Source organism: Epinephelus lanceolatus, chromosome 5, assembly GCF_041903045.1.
Source record: "Epinephelus lanceolatus isolate andai-2023 chromosome 5, ASM4190304v1, whole genome shotgun sequence".
Lineage (NCBI taxonomy): Eukaryota > Metazoa > Chordata > Actinopteri > Perciformes > Serranidae > Epinephelus > Epinephelus lanceolatus.
This window is the reverse complement of record NC_135738.1, coordinates 24,147,023-24,166,973: the sequence shown is the minus strand read 5'-3', so window position 1 is coordinate 24,166,973 and position 19,951 is coordinate 24,147,023. Positions and strand designations below refer to the sequence as shown.

Genomic DNA, 19,951 nt, shown 5'->3' with positions numbered 1-19,951 from the left:
ACTCAGCCTTCAGGTTGGGCGCACCTATTGAGCCAGAGGTCACCCCACTTAAGGCCTTTTTAAAGCTGTTTTGGCATGTCCTTGTAGGAAATGCACAGGTGTTAGTGATAACATTAACGATGGCTTCGATCTTTCCAAGTTTCCCAGCAAGACGTGACAGTTTGCCAGCTTGCTGAATAGCACACTAACCCTGACACAGAAGCTAGAGTTAAAGGGAATTCAGCTAACGTTAATTTATTCTTTACATCATCTGTGCTTTTAATGTGACCTGTCAAAAGGCCTGTGGTGCTGCAAATTTGCATATGGATTTTTCTGCACTATTATCAGCCCTGTAAAGGCAGGGAGATAGGCATTTTTCATGGCAGACATTGTCATAGTAGGAGAAGCACAGGTGTATTTAATAATATTAATGATAGCTGCATTCCATTTATGGCAGGCCCTCATGTTGTGTATATGGCTCACTGGAATAGCTCACTGGCACACAGAATGGAACAGAGCCATCATTAATGTTATCGGTTTATTTTCATTTGCTTTTCCTATGACTAGTCCCTGGGTGTTTCTCACAGTCGAGGACGGATTCTTACGTGGCAGAATTCAAGGATGCTATGTAAGCAAATCCCGCCGAAGGACTGCTCCAATGTCAAGGATCCTTCAAATTCTACTGAGGACAGAGTCGTTCATTCAGAGAATTTTCAAGGATGCATGTGTGTATCCTCAGCAGGTAGAAAGTATCCACAATTCTTTGTGCACGATTTGCTGGATGTGAAGGTGGGGCCTCTCAATGAGAGCGCAGCAGGATTTAGATAAATATGTCATGTATTTGGAGTAATATCTCTAAGAGCTTTTATCATTCAAGCATAAAAAACATAGACAGAAACCTCATAATTTACACTTTCCAATTGTCCACTGCCAAATAATGAGATTATAGATTTTTTTTAATAGTTTTTAATTTGATCATTTATAGCAGTGATAGAGCACTTAGTGCCACACTAGTTTCATTTAGCCTACCTGTTTGTTTTTTAAGTATAATCCAGAAATATATTCGCACCAAAAGTCACGCGAATTTGACAATACTGCTTACATTTGTTCAAATTGTACACACTGGATGTTAGAGAGTGCCCGAATTATCATAGTATCCTGAAACCCCCTCAGTCTGCTGAAGGTTTATGGTGCACACCTGGGGATACTCATTAGCCTGGTCCAGTGTGTGTTCACTTAATGCTAGGAAGGACTCTCTACTACCAACATCCTACCTACTCGCACACGCGTATAAAAAGGGAACATCCCTGCACAGTCACTTTTGCATATGTAGTGTGTGTACCAGTGTTCTTGGAGATAGAAAGCAACTGACGCTTTCACACGCTAGGTGGCAGTAGTCATCTCTGATCTGAATTACATCTGCGCAGCAAACCACAGAAGAAGCCTCGTCTCTAGGATACGGAGAAAGCGTTCGTGTTGGACTGATGGTGAGTTTTCTCTGACTGAAGTATTGTTTTCTTGGGAAGGAATAGTTTCTTTTTAGCAGCTAGAGAGTCGTGCTTTTAATTCATTTCAAGGGTTTGTGATAAAAGAAGCTCAGCCGGAAACAACTTCACCGCACTGGTTTAGCTAACTAGCTAGCTAGCTAGCAAGCAGATGCTAACGTTATCTACGTAGCGTTAACTTACGAGTTAGACAGGTGTGTTTACACTTACGTTGATTGAATTTGGTGTCGGTGGACACTGTTATGAAAAGCGTAATATTCAGTAGCACTGTAATATGAAGGGACCTTTCTTGTTGTCTTAGAGCTGTATTCATGGTTGATAGACATTATGCTACCGTATTTACAGTGTATGTGAATGTATTTGGGGCTTGTACAGTATGTATGGTTAACGTACATACAGCTGGTTACAGGTACCGGTTAACAAAGATCCACAGACGGTTAGTCAAATGTAAACTCTATAAAAAGTTTGTACCATAGCAACTTGTAGATCTTAAGCTTACAAAGTGTAATATAACATCTTTCTATCAGAAGATTCTTGGTAAATGTAAGCGTGCAGTGTAAATCTTCCATTACCATCACACACTGCATTCAAGCATGCAATATATCATATAGTGTACATAAAGTTTGTCAGCTACACACACTGAATGTACATAAACTGAGTATTAATATCAGGGTGTTATAAAAATGATACATCACTGTTTAGGTTGAGCACAGTGCATATATATTAGACTTTGAACAGATACTAGTAGAAGTAGTTATTAGTAGTAGATAATTTATTATGAATAATTCATACTCACTCTGTAAATTGCAAATAAAGTCAGGCTGTCTCAGCACAGCAGGAATTCATTAATAATTAAAACCAAGAACATGAGATGTAAGCAACAAAAATTGACATCTGTTGACTCTGCTACATAAATCCTGGGTCTGTTGCCTTGTTTCTAAAAAAATTTTTCAATTCATAGTTGAAACTCCTGCCTGTCTTTTTTTTTTAAACCTTAGCCTGTGTGCCTTTCAGGAATGCTATCAATGGAGCATCTTCACCTGGAACATGTTCTGCAGACTGTGTGTGTGTTGGAGTCAGTCATCCTCCGCAGTTTTGGCCCTGAAGGAGGACAGGTGCTGTTCACCCGAGACACCGGACAGGCGATGTTGAGCCGCAGCGGGACCCGCATTCTCACTGCGCTACAACTGGAGCATCCACTGGCCAGGTAACACACTCCACTTTTTCACTATGATAGTCTTTGTCAAGTCACACTTTTGCTTTTAATGTGTTTGTGTGTTTTTCTATTTTAGGATGGTGGTGGAGTGTGTCTTGAAACACAGCACTGTAACAGGCGATGGAGCTAAGACCTTTATCCTGCTGCTGGCGTCATTACTACGGATGATTCATACAATGGCTTGCAAGGAGCCTAATCTGTCTCACACCTATAACTCCAGGGAAGCAGCAGAGGCTGCCACTGCCAGGCACTTGGCTGACAAAATATTGGCTTTTTCATTGGAGGAGCTGGATGATCTCATTGTCAAGGGAGTGGGCCCGCATGGATACTTTCTTTCGTGGGAGGATTTAACTGCACAGACACAATCACCTGGGCACACAAACTCTCACAGCGTTCAAAAGCTGCTGGCATCATTCTTTCATTCACGTTTGGGTCACACCCACTGTGACTTTATTAGTGACCTCACCTGTGAACTGCTCGCTCACTGTAAGTTTAAAAATGACCTACCGTCCTCATCACTCCAGTTTGTAAATGACAACTTCCCTGCATTGCATACACCTGTATCAGGCTTCCCTATTAGTTCCTCACGTTTGATTGAGGGGCAGGTCATTCACAGGGACTTTGCTACATCCTGCCCTCAGACTGACCACCAGCCAATCAAAGCTGTAGTTTTCACTGGGTATCTGCAACCAGAATTGCTCAGTGCGGGAGAAGTGCTGGAGCTGGGATGTGGAGAGCACGGGGTGGAGGAGAATTCAAGGAAGGAGAGAAATATTATGCAGTTTAGTGCCTGGGCAGAAAGGTCACTCGAGTGTGTCATTGCAAAGCTGCAGAGTCTGGGTGTCTCTGTGGTCCTGTCTGCAGTGAAACAGTCGGCTGCTGTCCTGGCTTTAGCCTCACAGGCAGAGATGTGCGTTGTGGAATGTGTCAGTGAAGATGAGCTGTCTCTCTTTGCCCAGCTAAGTGGGGCCACACCTGTCTCAGACTGCTTGATGATTGAACCAGAGCACGTTGCCATACTGACCTTTTGCAGACCAATACTGCTGGGAGCCCATAGGTATGAAATCATGTCTGACTTTCTATCTCATATACTGTGCATACATAGCCACATATATCTATAGAAAGAGTTAAGAATAATGGATTATATATATCTGCATGGAGCTTTGATTAACAATATCTTCTTCATGTGGTTTGAATTATGGAAGTCAAAATTAAACTTTTTTTCTCTTTCACAGGTATGTCCATGTGGCTTTCCATGATTCAGAGGTCATGGTCACACCCTGTAGTCTGGTCATTTGTGGAGCAGGGGAAGGACAAACTGACCAGTATGCATGTGCGTTTCAAGATGCCATCCGCATGCTACTTTCAACTTGGGAGCCCTTGAGTATGACTGCACCTACAGCATCAAAGAGGACCTTGCACACAGACAAAAGCTCATCTTTACATACAGATAATCAGATCCCTAATGCACCTCTCCTCCAGCAGTGTGTGTTGGAGCCAGGCTGTGTCATACCTGCTGGTGGGACATTTGAGTTCCTCTTAAACCATGTCCTCCTACAACATGGCCGCAGCTGCTCAGTTTCTGATGATACAAATATGGATATCCCTGCTGTTTGCCAGCTCTTGGCAAATGCTCTGTTTAGCATTCCCCGACAGATTTACTCCCACAGCCTGAGACATTTCCTGCAAATTCAAACTAGGCTCCTGAGTTTTATTCAAAATAATTCCCACCCTTTTGGCCTTGTATACAAACAAGAACGCAACACAATCCCCACACAGGATCAGGGCAAAAGCGAATTTCCTCTAGAGGAGGATAAACTAAGCATACATTGTTGTAGAGAAGCTGACATGCCACCAAAAGTTTTTATGTCGCACTTGGGCCTTGAATCTGTCTCCTGTAAATACAAGCTGCTTCTGGCCGTGCTGCAGTGTGCCTCAAGTCTTCTTCATGTGGATACTGTGCTGCACACATGCACTGCCTCACACGCTCAGTCACGCAGACTTGCAAACATTTCCTGGGAGGGCACAGAGGACGAGGCTGAAGATTGAGATTGTATTGTGCCCCGAGATGAAAGCCATAAACTCAGTTTCTAGTTTCTCTCTGTACTTACTCAGGTATCATTCAAAAGTTGGAGGAAATAATTTGCACTTTAATATAGACTGCTACATTAATTTTTGTACGGCCACAGTATTTTTTTTTTCAAAGCAATTTATTTATCTCACTACAAAATGTTTGTGATGCGTATTTGTAATGCAGGTTTATACTTCCACTGAGATAATAAATTACATTGATGGCAGTACTATTGTGTGGTGCTGTTTATGGGCCAATAAAATGTAATGGTGGTTCTGCACCAACCTGTCCTGAATCAAGGCTAGGTTTGGCAATAACAGTAAAAAAGAAAACATCAAACAACTTAGCGTTACTCTGTGCAGAGGAAAGAATGTGAAGTTGTTATCAAATAATTTAGTCTTTATCTACTGTGTTAATGTGAAGTAGTGTGAGTGAGTCAGTGTTGACGTTGGCCTCTTTCCTCTTCACTTCTCATCATGGTTCCTATTTTTCAACATTTCTCTTCCTTATCTCAATTTTCCTGCCTTCTTCCCTTGGCCAGAACACATTCTGTTACATAAAAGGCACACACACAGAACAACATGGAGACGTCGTCACGCATGTATACACGCTCCTTTTTATAATCAGCGTTATCTCCATAGTGGGGGTGGGGTGTCTGAGAGGGAAACACCCGGCTGTCAACAACCAAATCAAAGTGCACTTCCTCGTGCTATAATCAGAGGAACACTAACTCTATTCTCACCTCTTTTTTGATGAAATGGTGACTCATTAGAAATAACTAGGCCCACCGCCATACATAATCGTGCACCGTATACTGTAATCAGTGTGCGTTTAGTTTTGAACACAAATTTTCCATAAATTAATTGTCATGGCATGACTCACAAACAAAGACAGGTCTTGGCTTTGTTTGGGCTTCGGATCAAACTCTACATGAGTCACTCTTGATGAGCGCAAATATCAAAAGAGGGTGAAGCTGGAGGGAAAAGACAGAATGTTTTTTTCCACGGTGCACATGGAAAAGAACTTGGATGTTGTTTTCAGTGTTATTGAGGCACCTACACCCTTCTAACCCTTACATGCCCCCTGTATCCTACACAGCTAATTCTAACACACGGAGTAGTCAGTTTGATACTGCGTCAATTTAATAGTAAAGATTTTGCTATTTAGTGAATTAACTTCACCCAGTGACCTTTTGTAAATAGGCTAAATGAAAAATAACAGCTCATTTGACTCTGTCTGTGTATCAGGGCTGCACAGTTAATCAAAATACTACTGAAATCACAATATGGCTAAGAGATCCAAATCGTAGGAGCTGCAAGTTTTTGATAAAATGTGTCAAAACATATCAGTATAAATGAAGCATTGTGGTGCTACAGACATGCCCTGGCCTACAAATCATAATCCAGATGTAAGGAAACATGCTTTTTTGGTACAGACCTCAGCAAAAATCACATCATCATCATTTATTTTAAATCTTGGGTTAAAATAAATGCAAAAAATATTATTTTTGCATATTGTGCAACCCTACTGTGTATGTGCGAGTGATTGCGTGCCTTAATATAGTACCAGCAAAGTCAGCTCAGTCAGTATATTTTGGTTTATTTGCCTCTCATTAATTGTTGTCTCTGTGAAACAGTGCACATGGTATAAATCAACCCAATCTCTGTAAAATGAAAAGAACATTATAAAATACACAATCAAACCACATGTACCATAACAACCACCTAAGTGTATAAATCTTTTACAAATAAAAAAAGAAGACATTTACAAAAAGTGACAAAAAATTAAAGGCTTTTCTTTTTTTTAAGAAAGGTCGAGTTAGGAGGTGGAGAAAGAAAGACAAGGAACAAATGAAATGCCACAATGAAGGAACCAAAATGCTACTCTCAATACCAAGCTGGAAGAAACCACAGTCACTGCAGTTCACAGCTCGGCATTCAGTTGGCTACTAGTCACCATGGATTGACGTCGGTGTTATAACAAAAAGGACTGTAGGATTTCATTGGCTACTGCTGTACTGTGCTGAAGTGGTGGTGGTGGTTGCCTTTTTCATGGCCCTGATCCATGACTCTTCTGGCCGGTAGGTGACCCCGAGTGATAGCAATAGAAATGTGATCAGCATACAATAATATGATCTTTTGTTTAGATAATTAGCAGTTCACAAACACTAATTTCAATCAAATGACCACAAAATTACACATTTCTGTACTACATTGCCACTGAAGCACAGATGACACCCATTCTATAGTTGGGCCTAATAACCACATCGCATCTATCTAGTCCAGGAAGGTGGGCCCAAGTGTAAGCGGCACAGTTATAACTGATGTAGTATTATGTAATAATCAGAAATATCTGTACCCGGCCTAGCTTAGATATCCCCCCTTGAACAAGCAGTGTTTCTATTGGCAGTGGAGAGTCATGTGACTCGAGGAATGACATCATGCAACATTAACAAGGGCTCCAGAATGTGGTGGTGGGTGTCACACCACCTCCCGAGACTTCCTGATGGCGCAGCACAGGAGCATGCTAAAGATCATCCCAAACACCTGGAAGACAGAGGGAGATGTACATTACTTGTGTTAGCTCATCTCTGCACTCTGTTCATCCCCCAGCAGACACTGGGATAAGTTAATCACACACTTACCATGACGACGCCAATGGTGATGCCCACTCCTCCTATGATGTGTAGCTTGGAGTCAAACACCTCATCAATGGCGTCAGGGCAGCTCTGCAACACACAGGCATGACTCCTTTCAGCTTTCTTTAAACCTATGCTGAACATGACTTCTGGTATGGCACACATAACAGACAGCTGGAGAGCATGCAAGCTCTGGTAAACCATTGTTGCCATAGTAACACTGCAAGGCAGTTGAAGAAATTAGTCTGCAAAGGGAAGACTGATAACGCGTCACACTATCATTATGTATTTGACGTACAGTAATCGCCCCAGCTCTCACAGAGCCTCAAGCATGACTGGCATCTGTCAGATCTTTTGGATCGTTTCTCATGTTGAAATGTTATTTTTTTGTTTCTGCATTTCTTGGCTGAAGTACTCGGCTGTGTTGGCATCCAATCTATACACACATTCAGGGTAGTTGTACCTTAGTAATGAGCTCCTCAAGTGGCTCTCCCCGGGGACAGGTGTCTTTGTCAGTGTCTAGTACAGTACCAGTTGGTCCGCAACAGTTCAGCTGAAAACATACAAAAAGGCAGAGAGAACAATATGAGCTGCAGAAGGAAGAACACATATCCCTAAGTGTTTTAAAGGAATAGTTCAACATTTTGTTTCAGTTTTTTTCTGAAGTCACAGTGAGGTCAGCAGGAAACCAGGAGATTCACTGCACAGAGGTACTGTATGCATACATAGTGTTGTTTATCAAGAAATAGTTACTGCACCTCGTAAATTTAAAACAACAAAAAATAAATTTACATTACAGTTATTGCACAAAATAAACAACATAAAACATGTTTAAGGAGTAGAGTGCAGGATTCATAGGATTTACAGTAGAGGCATTTAGCAGTGACGATTGCAGCTACTTCTCCCATGTGCCAAGCATCCACTCCTGCTAAGGATTCCTTAAGTGTCCATTGTTCAGGAGGTTTTTACCGGGAGCGGAGTTATCGGCAGAGGTCTCCTCCTCTTGAAAACAATCGGACCGGGGGATTTAAACTGGTTAAACGCTGACTAATTCAATTTAACATGATAAATCATGTTCATGCTTCTCTGGTGCTGTTCGGCTTGTTACAGATGGGCTGCAAGGCCAGCACCTGCTAATGTATGCTCACTGCTCACCTTTTTTCTGATACAGACTTTCAGGAGGTTTTAGCATGAGCCGATTTAAACTGATAAAAACACTGAATAAAACAGTTTCACATTAAAAAAAATCTGTGATTTTCCAATGCCGCTTCTTGTGGAGGGGCTGCTAACTAAAGTGGCTGACGCAAAAACATGAATGGTGTTATCTACAGCCAGTGTTTGGTTTTCGTTCTGGGCTATTGTAGAAACTTGACTGTAAAACATGACAAACTCTATGGACATGCTACATCGATATAAATGCCTCAGTCTATGGTAACAAAAAAACAACTATTTTTATTTTCGGGTGATTATAAATTTAAGAAAACACACCTATTATATTTCAGTCAGATAACTCACATTTTAAATGTTAACCGTTAGAGTCTGGTGTCTAGACTCCGGCCTCATCGCTCCCCGCAGGTATGTTTACATGAGATATTGGGGAGTGATCATTAAATACCCCCCCCCCCCCCCCCCCCCCCCCCGTTGGAGCCTGCAGGTAGATGCTGGAGTGGAGGTGGGGCTGAAAGAGCAAGCAGCAGTACTGATGCAGGGCAGCAGCGGCATACACGAGGCAAAGGGAGAGCTGGGAAGATTTTGCAGCTTAATTAGACTGCCAAATTGGGAGGGTGTGTTTTGTAGATGGCATATGGAGAATGACATATGATGTGTGTGTATGGATCAGTGCAGCTCGAATTGACTGCCTGAACTAGCTCGCAGGCGTTGCTCCATTTCTACCAATATATCCCTTTAAATCCTGCACACAGGACCTTTAATTAGTGAATTACAGAGGTGCTGGTAGGCCTGTTATTGACCTTTGGAGTCTGGCTGGTTCCCTTTCCTTACACTCTTTATAGACTAATTGCCTCTCAGCTTTAGCAATAACAAAAAATGTATGAGTCCATTTTCTAAAATGCTGAACTGTTAAGGTACTTTGCTGAATTTGCAGCTTCTAATCATCTTAAATATTATGGACAATACTTCATGTGGAGAGTTTTAAAAAGTTTTGCTAGGTGTCAAAAATAACTTCCCATGGGAATACATTGCATTTGCTTGAAAACAACTTTGGTGCCAAGTTTCTTTTTACAGAGTCCGTCTGTATTAGAAAGAAGCAGAAACAAAAGCAGACGTGGCTCACCCCTGTTTGAATCACCCGCAGAGTCTCTTTGAGGCGCTCGTCATTTGTTGTCTTGTAATTGTTGTAGGTCTGCTTGTAGAACGCTGTGATGTCATTCACCACCTGCAACACAGCAGTAAGCCAGGGAAAGCAATTTTATATACTTCGTATACTTTGTTTTTCACTGCCGCACCTATTATTGTGTGATTTATGTTACTTTTTGCCTTGTATTTTTTTCTACATGGTGCTTTTTTTTATTGCCTTTAATGTGCTTCTTTATCTACGGTATATACAAAGGCTGTAACTATACAAAGAAAGCTATCAATTACCTTGCTTTGGTTGGAAAACACCCAGATTCCAGCCGCGACTTCAATGGCAAATATGATGAGCAGGAAGAAGAAGAACTGCAAAAAGGAGAGACAAAATTAAACACAGCCAATTGTGTGAATGTGTAACTCCATGCATGTGTGTGCGCATGTCTTTTGCGTGCATGTGTGGACAAGTAAGGTCATTCAAGTGTAGCTGAACCCAATTTACATAGGCTCCTCCTCCTGCGAGATTTAGTACAAGAAGATTAGGGCCAGACAGGGCGGGCAGGCAGTAGGGAGGGCAGGAGGGGGGGAACAAGTACAGGGAAATCTACAGACTCTTCTCTGGCCTTGATACCATTCAGTAAACAATGATGAATGTAGCTCATATTTCTTTGTGAGCCCAAGGTCAGTCCACAATCCACACTCGCTTAAGTGGGATAACAAGTGCTGCTGAGTGAGAGCACCACAAAAATGAAAAAGTCTCAGACAGCGAATGAAACGGTTGGTCGTAAAGAGGTTAAATGTTATGTTTTGTTAAAGGTCCAGTGTGTAGCATTTAGGGGGATAGATTGGCAAAAATATAATAAATATTTTCACTTAAGTGTATTATACCTGACAATAAGAATAATTGTTTTCATTAGAATGAGCCATTTCTATCTACATATAAACGCTGTCTTTTTACATGTGAAACTGCTGTATTCTGTTTTACTGGTTTAAACATTGGGTCCATTTGTTTTGTAGAGAAATCTCTGCGGATAGTTTGGCTCCTGATAAAAACCTCCTGAATGCCCAGTCAGAAATTAAGTAGGCACAAATTAATTGGTGCTGGGCGAGCAGCCTGCCTGTGATGTGCCAAACAGTGTGGGAGAAACACTGATTTTGAACATGAAACCGCTTTATTCAGTGTTTTTCCCAGTTTTGATCACCTGGTCCGTTTGTTTTGGAGAGGAAGAGACCTCTGCGAATAATTAGGCTCCCTGTAAAAACCTCCTGAACAATGAACACTGAAGGATATTTAACCCGGGAAAAGTTTCAGCTGGTTGCAAACTGCAGTCCTTCGTGCTAGACGCTATTAAAACCCCTAAATCTTACACACTGTTTCTGTAAGTCAAAAGAAGGGAGAATTATGTGAAGAATAAAAATGTGGTACAAACCAGTCCCAGCATACAGGGGGACTCCTGGATGGCCCCGCAACATCCCAGAAAACCCACCACCATCATCAGTGCTCCAGCTCCTATCAGGATATATACACCTATCCACACATAGAGAACAGATACAGGCGTGTTTAGTGTTTTGCAGAGCTCACATAAAACTCTCTAAAACTTTAACGTTCGCTTAAATGATAATAGATAGCATTCCAGCTCACAGACTGAAGCTTCTTACCTGTGTAAAACACATATGGAGAGTCTGGTCCTTCAAACAGGCCTTTGGTCTTTGGGTCTAATCTTAGCCACAGGCCTATAGCAAAGACAGCAGTGCCTGCAAGCTGGAACACAGAAACATGTAGATTTTCATATTATAGTGTTATTATAGCACCCATACCAGAAAGTGTAACAGTGAGAAATTAAGTGCAATAAAATTTCGGACAGGAAGTATACTTTTTATATGCAACTTCCCCACGAATAAAGCTGATTATGATTTTACCATACCAGCTAACAGTTACCTTGTCACTGTCTTTAATTTTAAAGCTTTTTTCTCTTTTCTCAGCTGCTTCCAGTTGTCATTTCAAATTTGCACTGACAGGCCCCATCTGGAAGCCTTCCTCAGGCCTCATCTTTACGTTCTGTTTCAGTTCTCAGTCCAGGAAGAGGTTTCCACAGTCATGTCATATCTAACTCTTCACCACCACCACCAGTATGTCGTCTCCAGTGGGGGTTTTAACTCTTGACGAGGATCGTTCTTGAGACAGACATTTGTAACTCTTCACCAATCAGATCTTGTAGTGGTATTTAAGCAATTGATGGGGAGCACGATATGCTGTTATGTGTAGGTGTGCATGTGAATGTATCTGTGTGCAATACGTGGACCTAGAAAACAAGACCAGTCTCACCTAGCAGAATGAGATGAGAGAAAAAACAAGGTTCCTTTGCTTTTGTTCACACATTCCCTGATTCATCAACAGATGTATTTAATACTGACACAAAGTAGCATGTGAATCCATCAGCACAAACATAGCATGCTAACAAAGAAGCATACAGTCTGTATTTTACATTGTAAATGTCTGTGCATGGTGCCATGTTAGATAAAGTGCACACACAGGCGCTTACAGGCGTGTGAATATAGATAGGTCAGTGAATTTTTAACCACAGAGCCTAACTGGAAGTTGGCAATCTGTTTTAGTCAGAGGGTGTGCGTGTTTCCGCATGTGTTCTACTGCTCCTCGACTCTTTTCATTATGTATACCTTTGTATGTATAATCTTATTTATGTATCATTATATTAACAAAATGGCAGATTATGGTTTAGCACAAAGGTGTACAGTAAATGTGTAATACTTGACGGGGAAGCTTCTCCACCTGTCCCTCACTCTCTCTCAAACACACACACACAACACAACAAGACACCATTAAAAGTAAAGCACACCTACCCAGAAGAAAAAGTTGAAGACAAACATGAGATATTTCACACACTTGATTCCCCCAGCGACAGCCATGCTGATTCAGTCTACACACTGCGCCGCTGTGAGTGTTTAATAACTAACTTCTTCCCAGGTGGAGGTGAAGCATAATGGTGTCAGTTAAAAAGGGTGGTGGAAAGAGAAAGCGTTCTCAATACCACGCCTTCATACAATCACCTGATCATACAGTCAGGGAGTGGCAAGAGAGCCGACGAACTGACCCCCACTGTGTGTGTGATATGAATTCCTGCCAGGGTTCCTTCCTCTGTTTTTGTCCCATGTTCATGCATGTACAGTTTGTGTCTCTAACTACTGCATCTGTGCAGGTTATGTGGGCACACAGGGTGTTATGAACTGGAGAGGTAGCAGCAAAGAGGGCTCTGTCGAGGCATGTTGACATAAAGCCCTTTTTTAAAATACCTGTCTAGCAGGATATTTACTGCTCCGCTGTCTGAACTGTGTGTGACTACAGTTAATAATCTGCTCTCAAATATGATTACTTCCCTTTCCTACTCCCAGAAGCTGTTTTTATTGAAAGCGAGGTGTGTAAATCCTGCTCTTGATGCGCTGACACAAAGCTGTGCACCGACACTCTTGTTGTGTCCAGGCTGAGCTGAGATCAGATATCTGTGTCATGTGATCTGTGGCTGCATGGACAGGGTTATGACCTGTTTGTCATATCTTCACTTCCTGTTTAATCCAACACAAATAGCAAATAGGGAACATCTGCATTTATATGTGTATTAACTCAATATGATGGGCAAGATATTGTTTGGGTTACACTTTAGTGTCGTCTTCCGGGTATGAACTTACTATATTCTTGCATCTTTGAATGTTTTGATGCCCAACATTGGTTGTGATGCCTGGATCATCTTCTTTCTCACGCACATACACACACTGGGAAATCCCTGTCTGCCTTGTAATGGATGGTTATCTATCTATAGCTGCACAAATTATAAACTTCCATAAAAGGGCAAAACATCCATCTGAAACCACACACACAGATCACACACACACAGAGGGAGATCACAAACAAACGGACACAACAAGACACACCCTGCAGGCTTAGGGGGGACGCAAATAGCCTATATGGGATATCCAGGATTCATTTACACACACGGGCTGGCTCCAGGACATGCGCAACTCTTCACGTCACGTGTGGCAGCAGGAGCCTTAATTATTATTAAATCAGTCACATTCTCCAACACAATAAAGCACCCACCCTCCCCCTCGTTGCAATTATTAAAATGCCGTGCGCGCAAACTCCAGAGTGTAGTCTGTGGAACTGGGTCACTTGGCCACTGGGGATTATTCTTCCAGCCCGCTCGGTCTCCACGCGTATTGGGACACTTTGTGTTCACTGGTGGCCGCTGCCAGAAATAATGCAGGGGGGCACTTCAGAATATACTGTGATAAGTAACCGAGGCTGTGTGTGAGCGCTCGGTACGATCCTGCATCTGGGACACCGTATCATTTCATTCACTAGCCCATATAGTAACCTGCTCACACACGGATGCGCATGCACGCAAAGCTGTCTCCCTCACGCACATGAAACAGAGACAGGATGTATGCGTTTATCTGTGAGAACAATACATTTCGCGTCAAACTCACCCAGAATATCAGGTTGAAGGCAAACATCAGGTATTTGATGCACATCTCTCCTCCCGACAGCGCGGCCATGGCGGTGCTTGAGCTGTGGATCTCACTTCTGCTGGTATCACCTTTTTCACAACCCACGGTGGAATAGAAGACCTTCTAAATAACAGCCAGTATGCAGAATGAGGTTATTTGCCGACGCGCCTGCACTGATACGCGCACCGTGCTGTGCGCGCCTGTAGTGGTCCGCCCCCACACATAACGGACTGCAAAAGCAAAGCCTCCTGTAGCTTTTCCTTTGCTTTCTTACAAACTATTGCTTTATTCTTTGACATCTGGTTTCCTTTTTAATTCATAAAAGAGCTCTAATAAAAAGAAAATAATCAGTAGCCCACTATTCGTGTATTATTTTTTTAATAATATTATTACTTTTCAGTGATGCAACTGCATTCTTTATAGCATTTTTGTGGCATTTTCATCACTATAATAATCATATTATTCCTACAAAGAGGCTTGGAGTAGCATTTGCAACACTCATGATGAATTTTCAAGTTGTATTGCACTAGTGTTAGTGTCTCCAAATACAGATGAAAGCATTTTCAAATGGCAGCTCTCTTAGGAAACCTATAATAGTCCATGCCCAGCGTGTGTCTTCCCTGCACACAGAGGTTCAACAATACCCTGAACAGCATCCTGCGGTGGGCTTTTTGACCGCAAGTTCCTGCAGCACCCTGGGCTGTGCGATGACGTAATTTCCCCAGAATAAGAAAGGCGCGTTCATGGATTGCATATACTGTACATGAATGAACACGGTGCACGAGCCGGTCCGCGCGAGCTAGCCCCACGTCTCTCCCGGACTCACAGCATGCACACAGGCATGTACACATAAACAAAGTGACCAACCTGCTGTTTTGTTATTTCATCTATTTTGGTATTTTATTGTGTGCATGGTGGTTTTGTTGTTTGCATCAAGCTTCCTAACAGGTCCTGCTTTAGTGTACATCACATTTTACATCCGCAGATAGTTAAAAGAAAGTGAGCTCTTCTTTATGATTATTCATACACACTATAAAGGGCTTGTACCTAATGGCTTTATTGGGACTTACCAAATTATTGATTAATGGCTTTTTAGATTACTTAATAATAGTCAGTCATTAATAAGGACTTCACCACAGAATCATTCTTTGACCACCAGTAGCCTATGTCCTGGAGAGAAGTGCAGAGGATCTTAACCAAAATCTATTATCAATAATTTAACATTTACTTTATAGATTGTTGTCAAGAGAAGCCTATATTATTGACATATTAAAGGAATAATTAACCCACAAAATGACCATTTGTATTTCAGCTAGTTATGCCGTGTTGCCTTGAATTCATGAAGAAAACTTTGGTTTTCTTGCCTCCACGGAAAATGGCGAACATATTGATTCATTGATTGACTGGGGGCCATGTTAACAAAAGCAAAACTGTATAAAAACATTCATTTACAAACTCTTGCACAACTCATGTAGTGTAATCCAAGTCTAATTTATTCAGTCATATGCTCAGGACTGCCTAAACGCGCATTTTCGAGAAAACCTTATTACTTAAAACTGAACTGAAAGTGAAATGTATCTGTGCTCTCTTCAAAGCCAGATTCCAAAACTATTCTATTGATGTATACAGTACAGGCCAAAAGTTTGGACACACCTTCTCATTCAATGCGTTTTCTTTATTTTCATGACTATTTACATTGTAGATTCTCACTGAAGGCATCAAAACTATGAATGAACACATGTGGAGTTATGTACTTAACAAAAAAAGGTGAAATAACTGAAAACATGTTTTATATTCTAGTTTCTTCAAAATAGCCACCCTTTGCTCTGATTACTGCTTTGCACACTCTTGGCATTCTCTCCATGAGCTTCAAGAGGTAGTCACCTGAAATGGTTTCCACTTCACAGGTGTGCCTTATCAGGGTTAATTAGTGGAATTTCTTGCTTTATCAATGGGGTTGGGACCATCAGTTGTGTTGTGCAGAAGTCAGGTTAATACACAGCCGACAGCCCTATTGGACAGCTGTTAAAATTCATATTATGGCAAGAACCAATCAGCTAACTAAAGAAAAACGAGTGGCCATCATTACTTTAAGAAATGAAGGTCAGTCAGTCCGGAAAATTGCAAAAACTTTAAATGTGTCCCCAAGTGGAGTCGCAAAAACCATCAAGCGCTACAACGAAACTGGCACACATGAGGACCGACCCAGGAAAGGAAGACCAAGAGTCACCTCTGCTTCTGAGGATAAGTTCATCCGAGTCACCAGCCTCAGAAATCGCAAGTTAACAGCAGCTCAGATCAGAGACCAGATGAATGCCACACAGAGTTCTAGCAGCAGACCCATCTCTAGAACAACTGTTAAGAGGAGACTGCGCGAATCAGGCCTTCATGGTCAAATAGCTGCTAGGAAACCACTGCTAAGGAGAGGCAACAAGCAGAAGAGATTTGTTTGGGCCAAGAAACACAAGGAATGGACATTAGACCAGTGGAAATCTGTGCTTTGGTCTGATGAGTCCAAATTTGAGATCTTTGGTTCCAACCGCCGTGTCTTTGTGAGACGCAGAAAAGGTGAACGGATGGATTCCACATGCCTGGTTCCCACTGTGAAGCATGGAGGAGGAGGTGTGATGGTGTGGGGGTGTTTTGCTGGTGACACTGTTGGGGATTTATTCAAAATTGAAGGCACACTGAACCAGCATGGCTACCACAGCGTCCTGCAGCGACATGCCATCCCATCCGGTTTGCGTTTAGTTGGACGATCATTTATTTTTCAACAGGACAGTGACCCCAAACACACCTCCAGGCTGTGTAAGGGCTATTTGACCAAGAAGGAGAGTGATGGAGTGCTGCGGCAGATGACCTGGCCTCCACAGTCACCGGACCTGAACCCAATCGAGATGGTTTGGGGTGAGCTGGACCGCAGAGTGAAGGCAAAGGGGCCAACAAGTGCTAAACACCTCTGGGAACTCCTTCAAGACTGTTGGAAAACCATTTCAGGTGACTACCTCTTGAAGCTCATGGAGAGAATGCCAAGAGTGTGCAAAGCAGTAATCAGAGCAAAGGGTGGCTATTTTGAAGAAACTAGAATATAAAACATGTTTTCAGTTATTTCACCTTTTTTTGTTAAGTACATAACTCCACATGTGTTCATTCATAGTTTTGATGCCTTCAGTGAGAATCTACAATGTAAATAGTCATGAAAATAAAGAAAACGCATTGAATGAGAAGGTGTGTCCAAACTTTTGGCCTGTACTGTATGTATTGTAGTTAAATTTTCACACTTACAGCCTCAGCACAGTGATTATACATATTTTATTTAAATATCGTAAGTACTAGTGTTAAACACTGCTGCATAATGCACATTTTATTTTCATTTTTAATGCACATTTTCATGACTATTTTATTTTATTGCTTTATATTTACACACTTGTATTTCATACTCTTACTTATTATAATTCTCTATTCTTCACATGGGAGCGACTGTAATGAATCACAGTCTTCACTTGGGGATCAATTAAGTATTTTCTGATTCTGATATTCTGATTCTGAAGATTTTAGTGAAAATGCATGTGTTTGGAAAGTACTGAGTATATTGGATAAATGAGACTTGGATTATACTGCACGAGTTGTTTGAGAGCTTGTTAAGGCATATTTTTTCAGATTTAGTTTTGCTGTTGTTAAATGTGGTCACCAGTCAATCAATGAATCAATATGATCACTGATTTCTGTGGAGGCATTCAAGAAAAGCAAAGGTCAAGGTGACATGGCATGACTTATTGATTTACAAATGGTCATATTGTGGGTGAATTACTCCTTTATTATGAATCATTTGCAGGAGACTTTTGCTGGTGGCTTGTTCAAAGGTACAAAACCCACTTCCTTTCATAAATTACTGTACCATTTGTAAGTGCAGGCTTTATAACTTAATAGAAAGTGAGAAACTCATTAGTAATTATGACTGGATCACCAACATTGATTACCATCATTAAAAACTGCATTATTATCAAATTGAAACATACATGGGACGGCACAGTGATGCAGCGGTGAGCAATGACGTGTTTGCATGTTCTCCCAGTGTCAGTGTGGGTTTTCTGTGGTTGCTCCAGCTTCCTCCCACAGTCCACTCTAAGTTAGCCGTAGGTGCGAATGTGAGTGTGAATGGTTGTCTGTCTCTATGTGTCAGCCCTGTGATAGTCTGGTGACCTGTCCAGGGTGTACCCTGCCTCTCGCCCAATGTCAGCTGGGATAGGCTCTAGCAACCCCCCGCGACCCCTAACAGGATAAGTAGTTCTGGAGAATGACTGAATAAAAACATACATACATATTAATATTAAAACATTTTAAATATTCTGCTCACAGGTGTTGTCAGTTATTTAGACGTTTGCAGGTGTGTGGTGAAGCATGTCATAGCAGGAAAAACACAGGTGCAATTTATCATAACATTAAAAATAACGGCATTCCAATTACAGTAGGTGAGCTAGGGTGATATTATTGTCCGTGGTGGCTCATCTTACTGAGCCATCTTTAACCAAATTTGTTTTGCCTGTGCCTTTTTGGTATGACAAGTCAAATGTCTCCTGGGAAAACAGTCTAAAGGGCTTTTCACAGAAGATTTTGTGACATGTCACAGTAGGAAAATAAGTTTCAGGGTCCTGTTATGGTACATTTCATTGCTGCTCTGTTGTTACGGCAACAGGCTTGGTCCCTATTTACTTCCTGTCAGCTACCAAGGGAAATATAAAATACAAAAATGCTTTTGTGGTTTCCTTGTCAGCAACTGCATTAACAAACATTCCAACAGGAAATGCACAGGGACCCATTTAGATTGTTTATGTTGTCGAGTTTGAAACGGTCTATTGTGCATGCTGACTCACTGTAAAACTGTCATGGCTTGAATAAAACTAGCGCTGTCCTAGATATTTTGGGGCTTTGAAACTTCAATGAGAAATATTTGCGAGTAATTGAAGCTTTGAAGGTGGCTGGGGTAAATAAGAGACAGGGACATCAGCTGATGCATCTAAAATAATGTGACAATTAGCCACTTTCTTAGCATGCAAGTCATACATTAGCCGTAATAGCTAGAAAAAAGAAAACATTGCAGGACGGCTAAGCTGCTACTTTCAGTTTTCAGTTGATTTGCCAAGATCGCTGTAGATTTGTGATTTGCCAGTTTCATTTGGCATATCTGGCACTTGACGTTTTGGGGGTCATCTTGGTCTGTTTTGAAATTGTTCCAGACATTTGACATTTTTGACATCTTGCTAGCGTATCTGTAAGCCTGTCAAACTGTCAGTGTGTCTCAGTAGCGCTGCACTGCTCGTCGCTGACACCAGATGACAGTGAGTCAGAGTTTAAATGTCCTTGTCTGAGAATAACTACAAAAAATTATGTTGATGCATAATGAATGATGTTGGATAACTGTTTATTAATTTATGGGATTTTGGGGGTATATTTGAACCGAGCATTCTAAGACTGAAGGTCAGCCCTAAATGAAACGGAGCCTGCGTTTTTTGTTTTTTTTTTTTGTATCACCTGCCCTTTTCCTAAAGAGCGTACACATCCATGGCACACACCTGCAGGTATTATATCTAAATATGCCTGATTAGTTCCTCAGGACTGTGCAGGCGTGTAAAGACTGTGCTGACTCACTTCATTTAATTTTGCTGTCACCTGATCATCAGTACATTGAGTACATTTTCCAGCCTGATGAG

General features: G+C 41.6%; 2 protein-coding genes across 4 annotated transcripts; one reads left to right on the top strand and one right to left on the bottom strand.

The window, feature by feature from the left end:
- The first annotated feature begins 1,411 nt into the window (after positions 1 to 1,411).
- Positions 1,412 to 6,575, top strand: bbs10 (Bardet-Biedl syndrome 10). 2 transcript variants are annotated; one of them, XM_033634758.2, is made up of 4 exons: positions 1,412 to 1,466; positions 2,499 to 2,691; positions 2,777 to 3,757; positions 3,936 to 6,575. In XM_033634758.2, exons 2-4 carry the CDS (start codon positions 2,501 to 2,503, stop codon positions 4,747 to 4,749), a joined length of 1,986 nt encoding a protein of 661 aa, XP_033490649.2. In that variant the 5' UTR covers positions 1,412 to 1,466; positions 2,499 to 2,500; the 3' UTR covers positions 4,750 to 6,575. The 2 variants fall into 2 exon arrangements, with proteins under 2 accessions (XP_033490649.2, XP_078024036.1); XM_078167910.1 differs by having other exon boundaries at positions 1,423 to 1,466; positions 2,483 to 2,691.
- cd9a (CD9 molecule a) lies at positions 6,354 to 14,451 on the bottom strand. 2 transcript variants are annotated; one of them, XM_033634051.2, is made up of 8 exons: positions 14,220 to 14,451; positions 11,376 to 11,478; positions 11,147 to 11,244; positions 10,011 to 10,085; positions 9,703 to 9,804; positions 7,873 to 7,962; positions 7,416 to 7,499; positions 6,354 to 7,317 (listed from the first exon to the last, which is right to left on the bottom strand). In XM_033634051.2, the coding sequence occupies exons 1-8, from the start codon at positions 14,286 to 14,288 to the stop codon at positions 7,252 to 7,254; spliced, it is 687 nt and encodes a 228-aa protein (XP_033489942.2). In that variant the 5' UTR covers positions 14,289 to 14,451; the 3' UTR covers positions 6,354 to 7,251. The 2 variants fall into 2 exon arrangements, with proteins under 2 accessions (XP_033489942.2, XP_033489943.1); XM_033634052.2 differs by lacking the exon at positions 14,220 to 14,451 and adding an exon at positions 12,579 to 12,738.
- Between the last annotated feature and the right edge of the window lie 5,500 nt (positions 14,452 to 19,951).

What these genes read in the sequence shown, in the direction of transcription:
- cd9a (XM_033634051.2), bottom strand. Translation starts at nt 14,288, where the DNA reads ATGGCCGCGCTGTCGGGAGGAGAGATGTGCATCAAATACCTGATGTTT. An exon ending in CCCCCTGTATGCTGGGACTG is followed by an intron (nt 10,086 to 11,146) that starts GTTTGTACCACA and finishes TCCTTTTTGCAG; the next exon opens with TTCTTCTTCTTCCTGCTCAT. An exon ending in TTGAGGAGCTCATTACTAAG is followed by an intron (nt 7,500 to 7,872) that starts GTACAACTACCC and finishes TGTGTGTTGCAG; the next exon opens with AGCTGCCCTGACGCCATTGA.
- bbs10 (XM_078167910.1), top strand. An exon ending in CTGGAGCATCCACTGGCCAG is followed by an intron (nt 2,692 to 2,776) that starts GTAACACACTCC and finishes TTTCTATTTTAG; the next exon opens with GATGGTGGTGGAGTGTGTCT. An exon ending in ATACTGCTGGGAGCCCATAG is followed by an intron (nt 3,758 to 3,935) that starts GTATGAAATCAT and finishes TCTCTTTCACAG; the next exon opens with GTATGTCCATGTGGCTTTCC.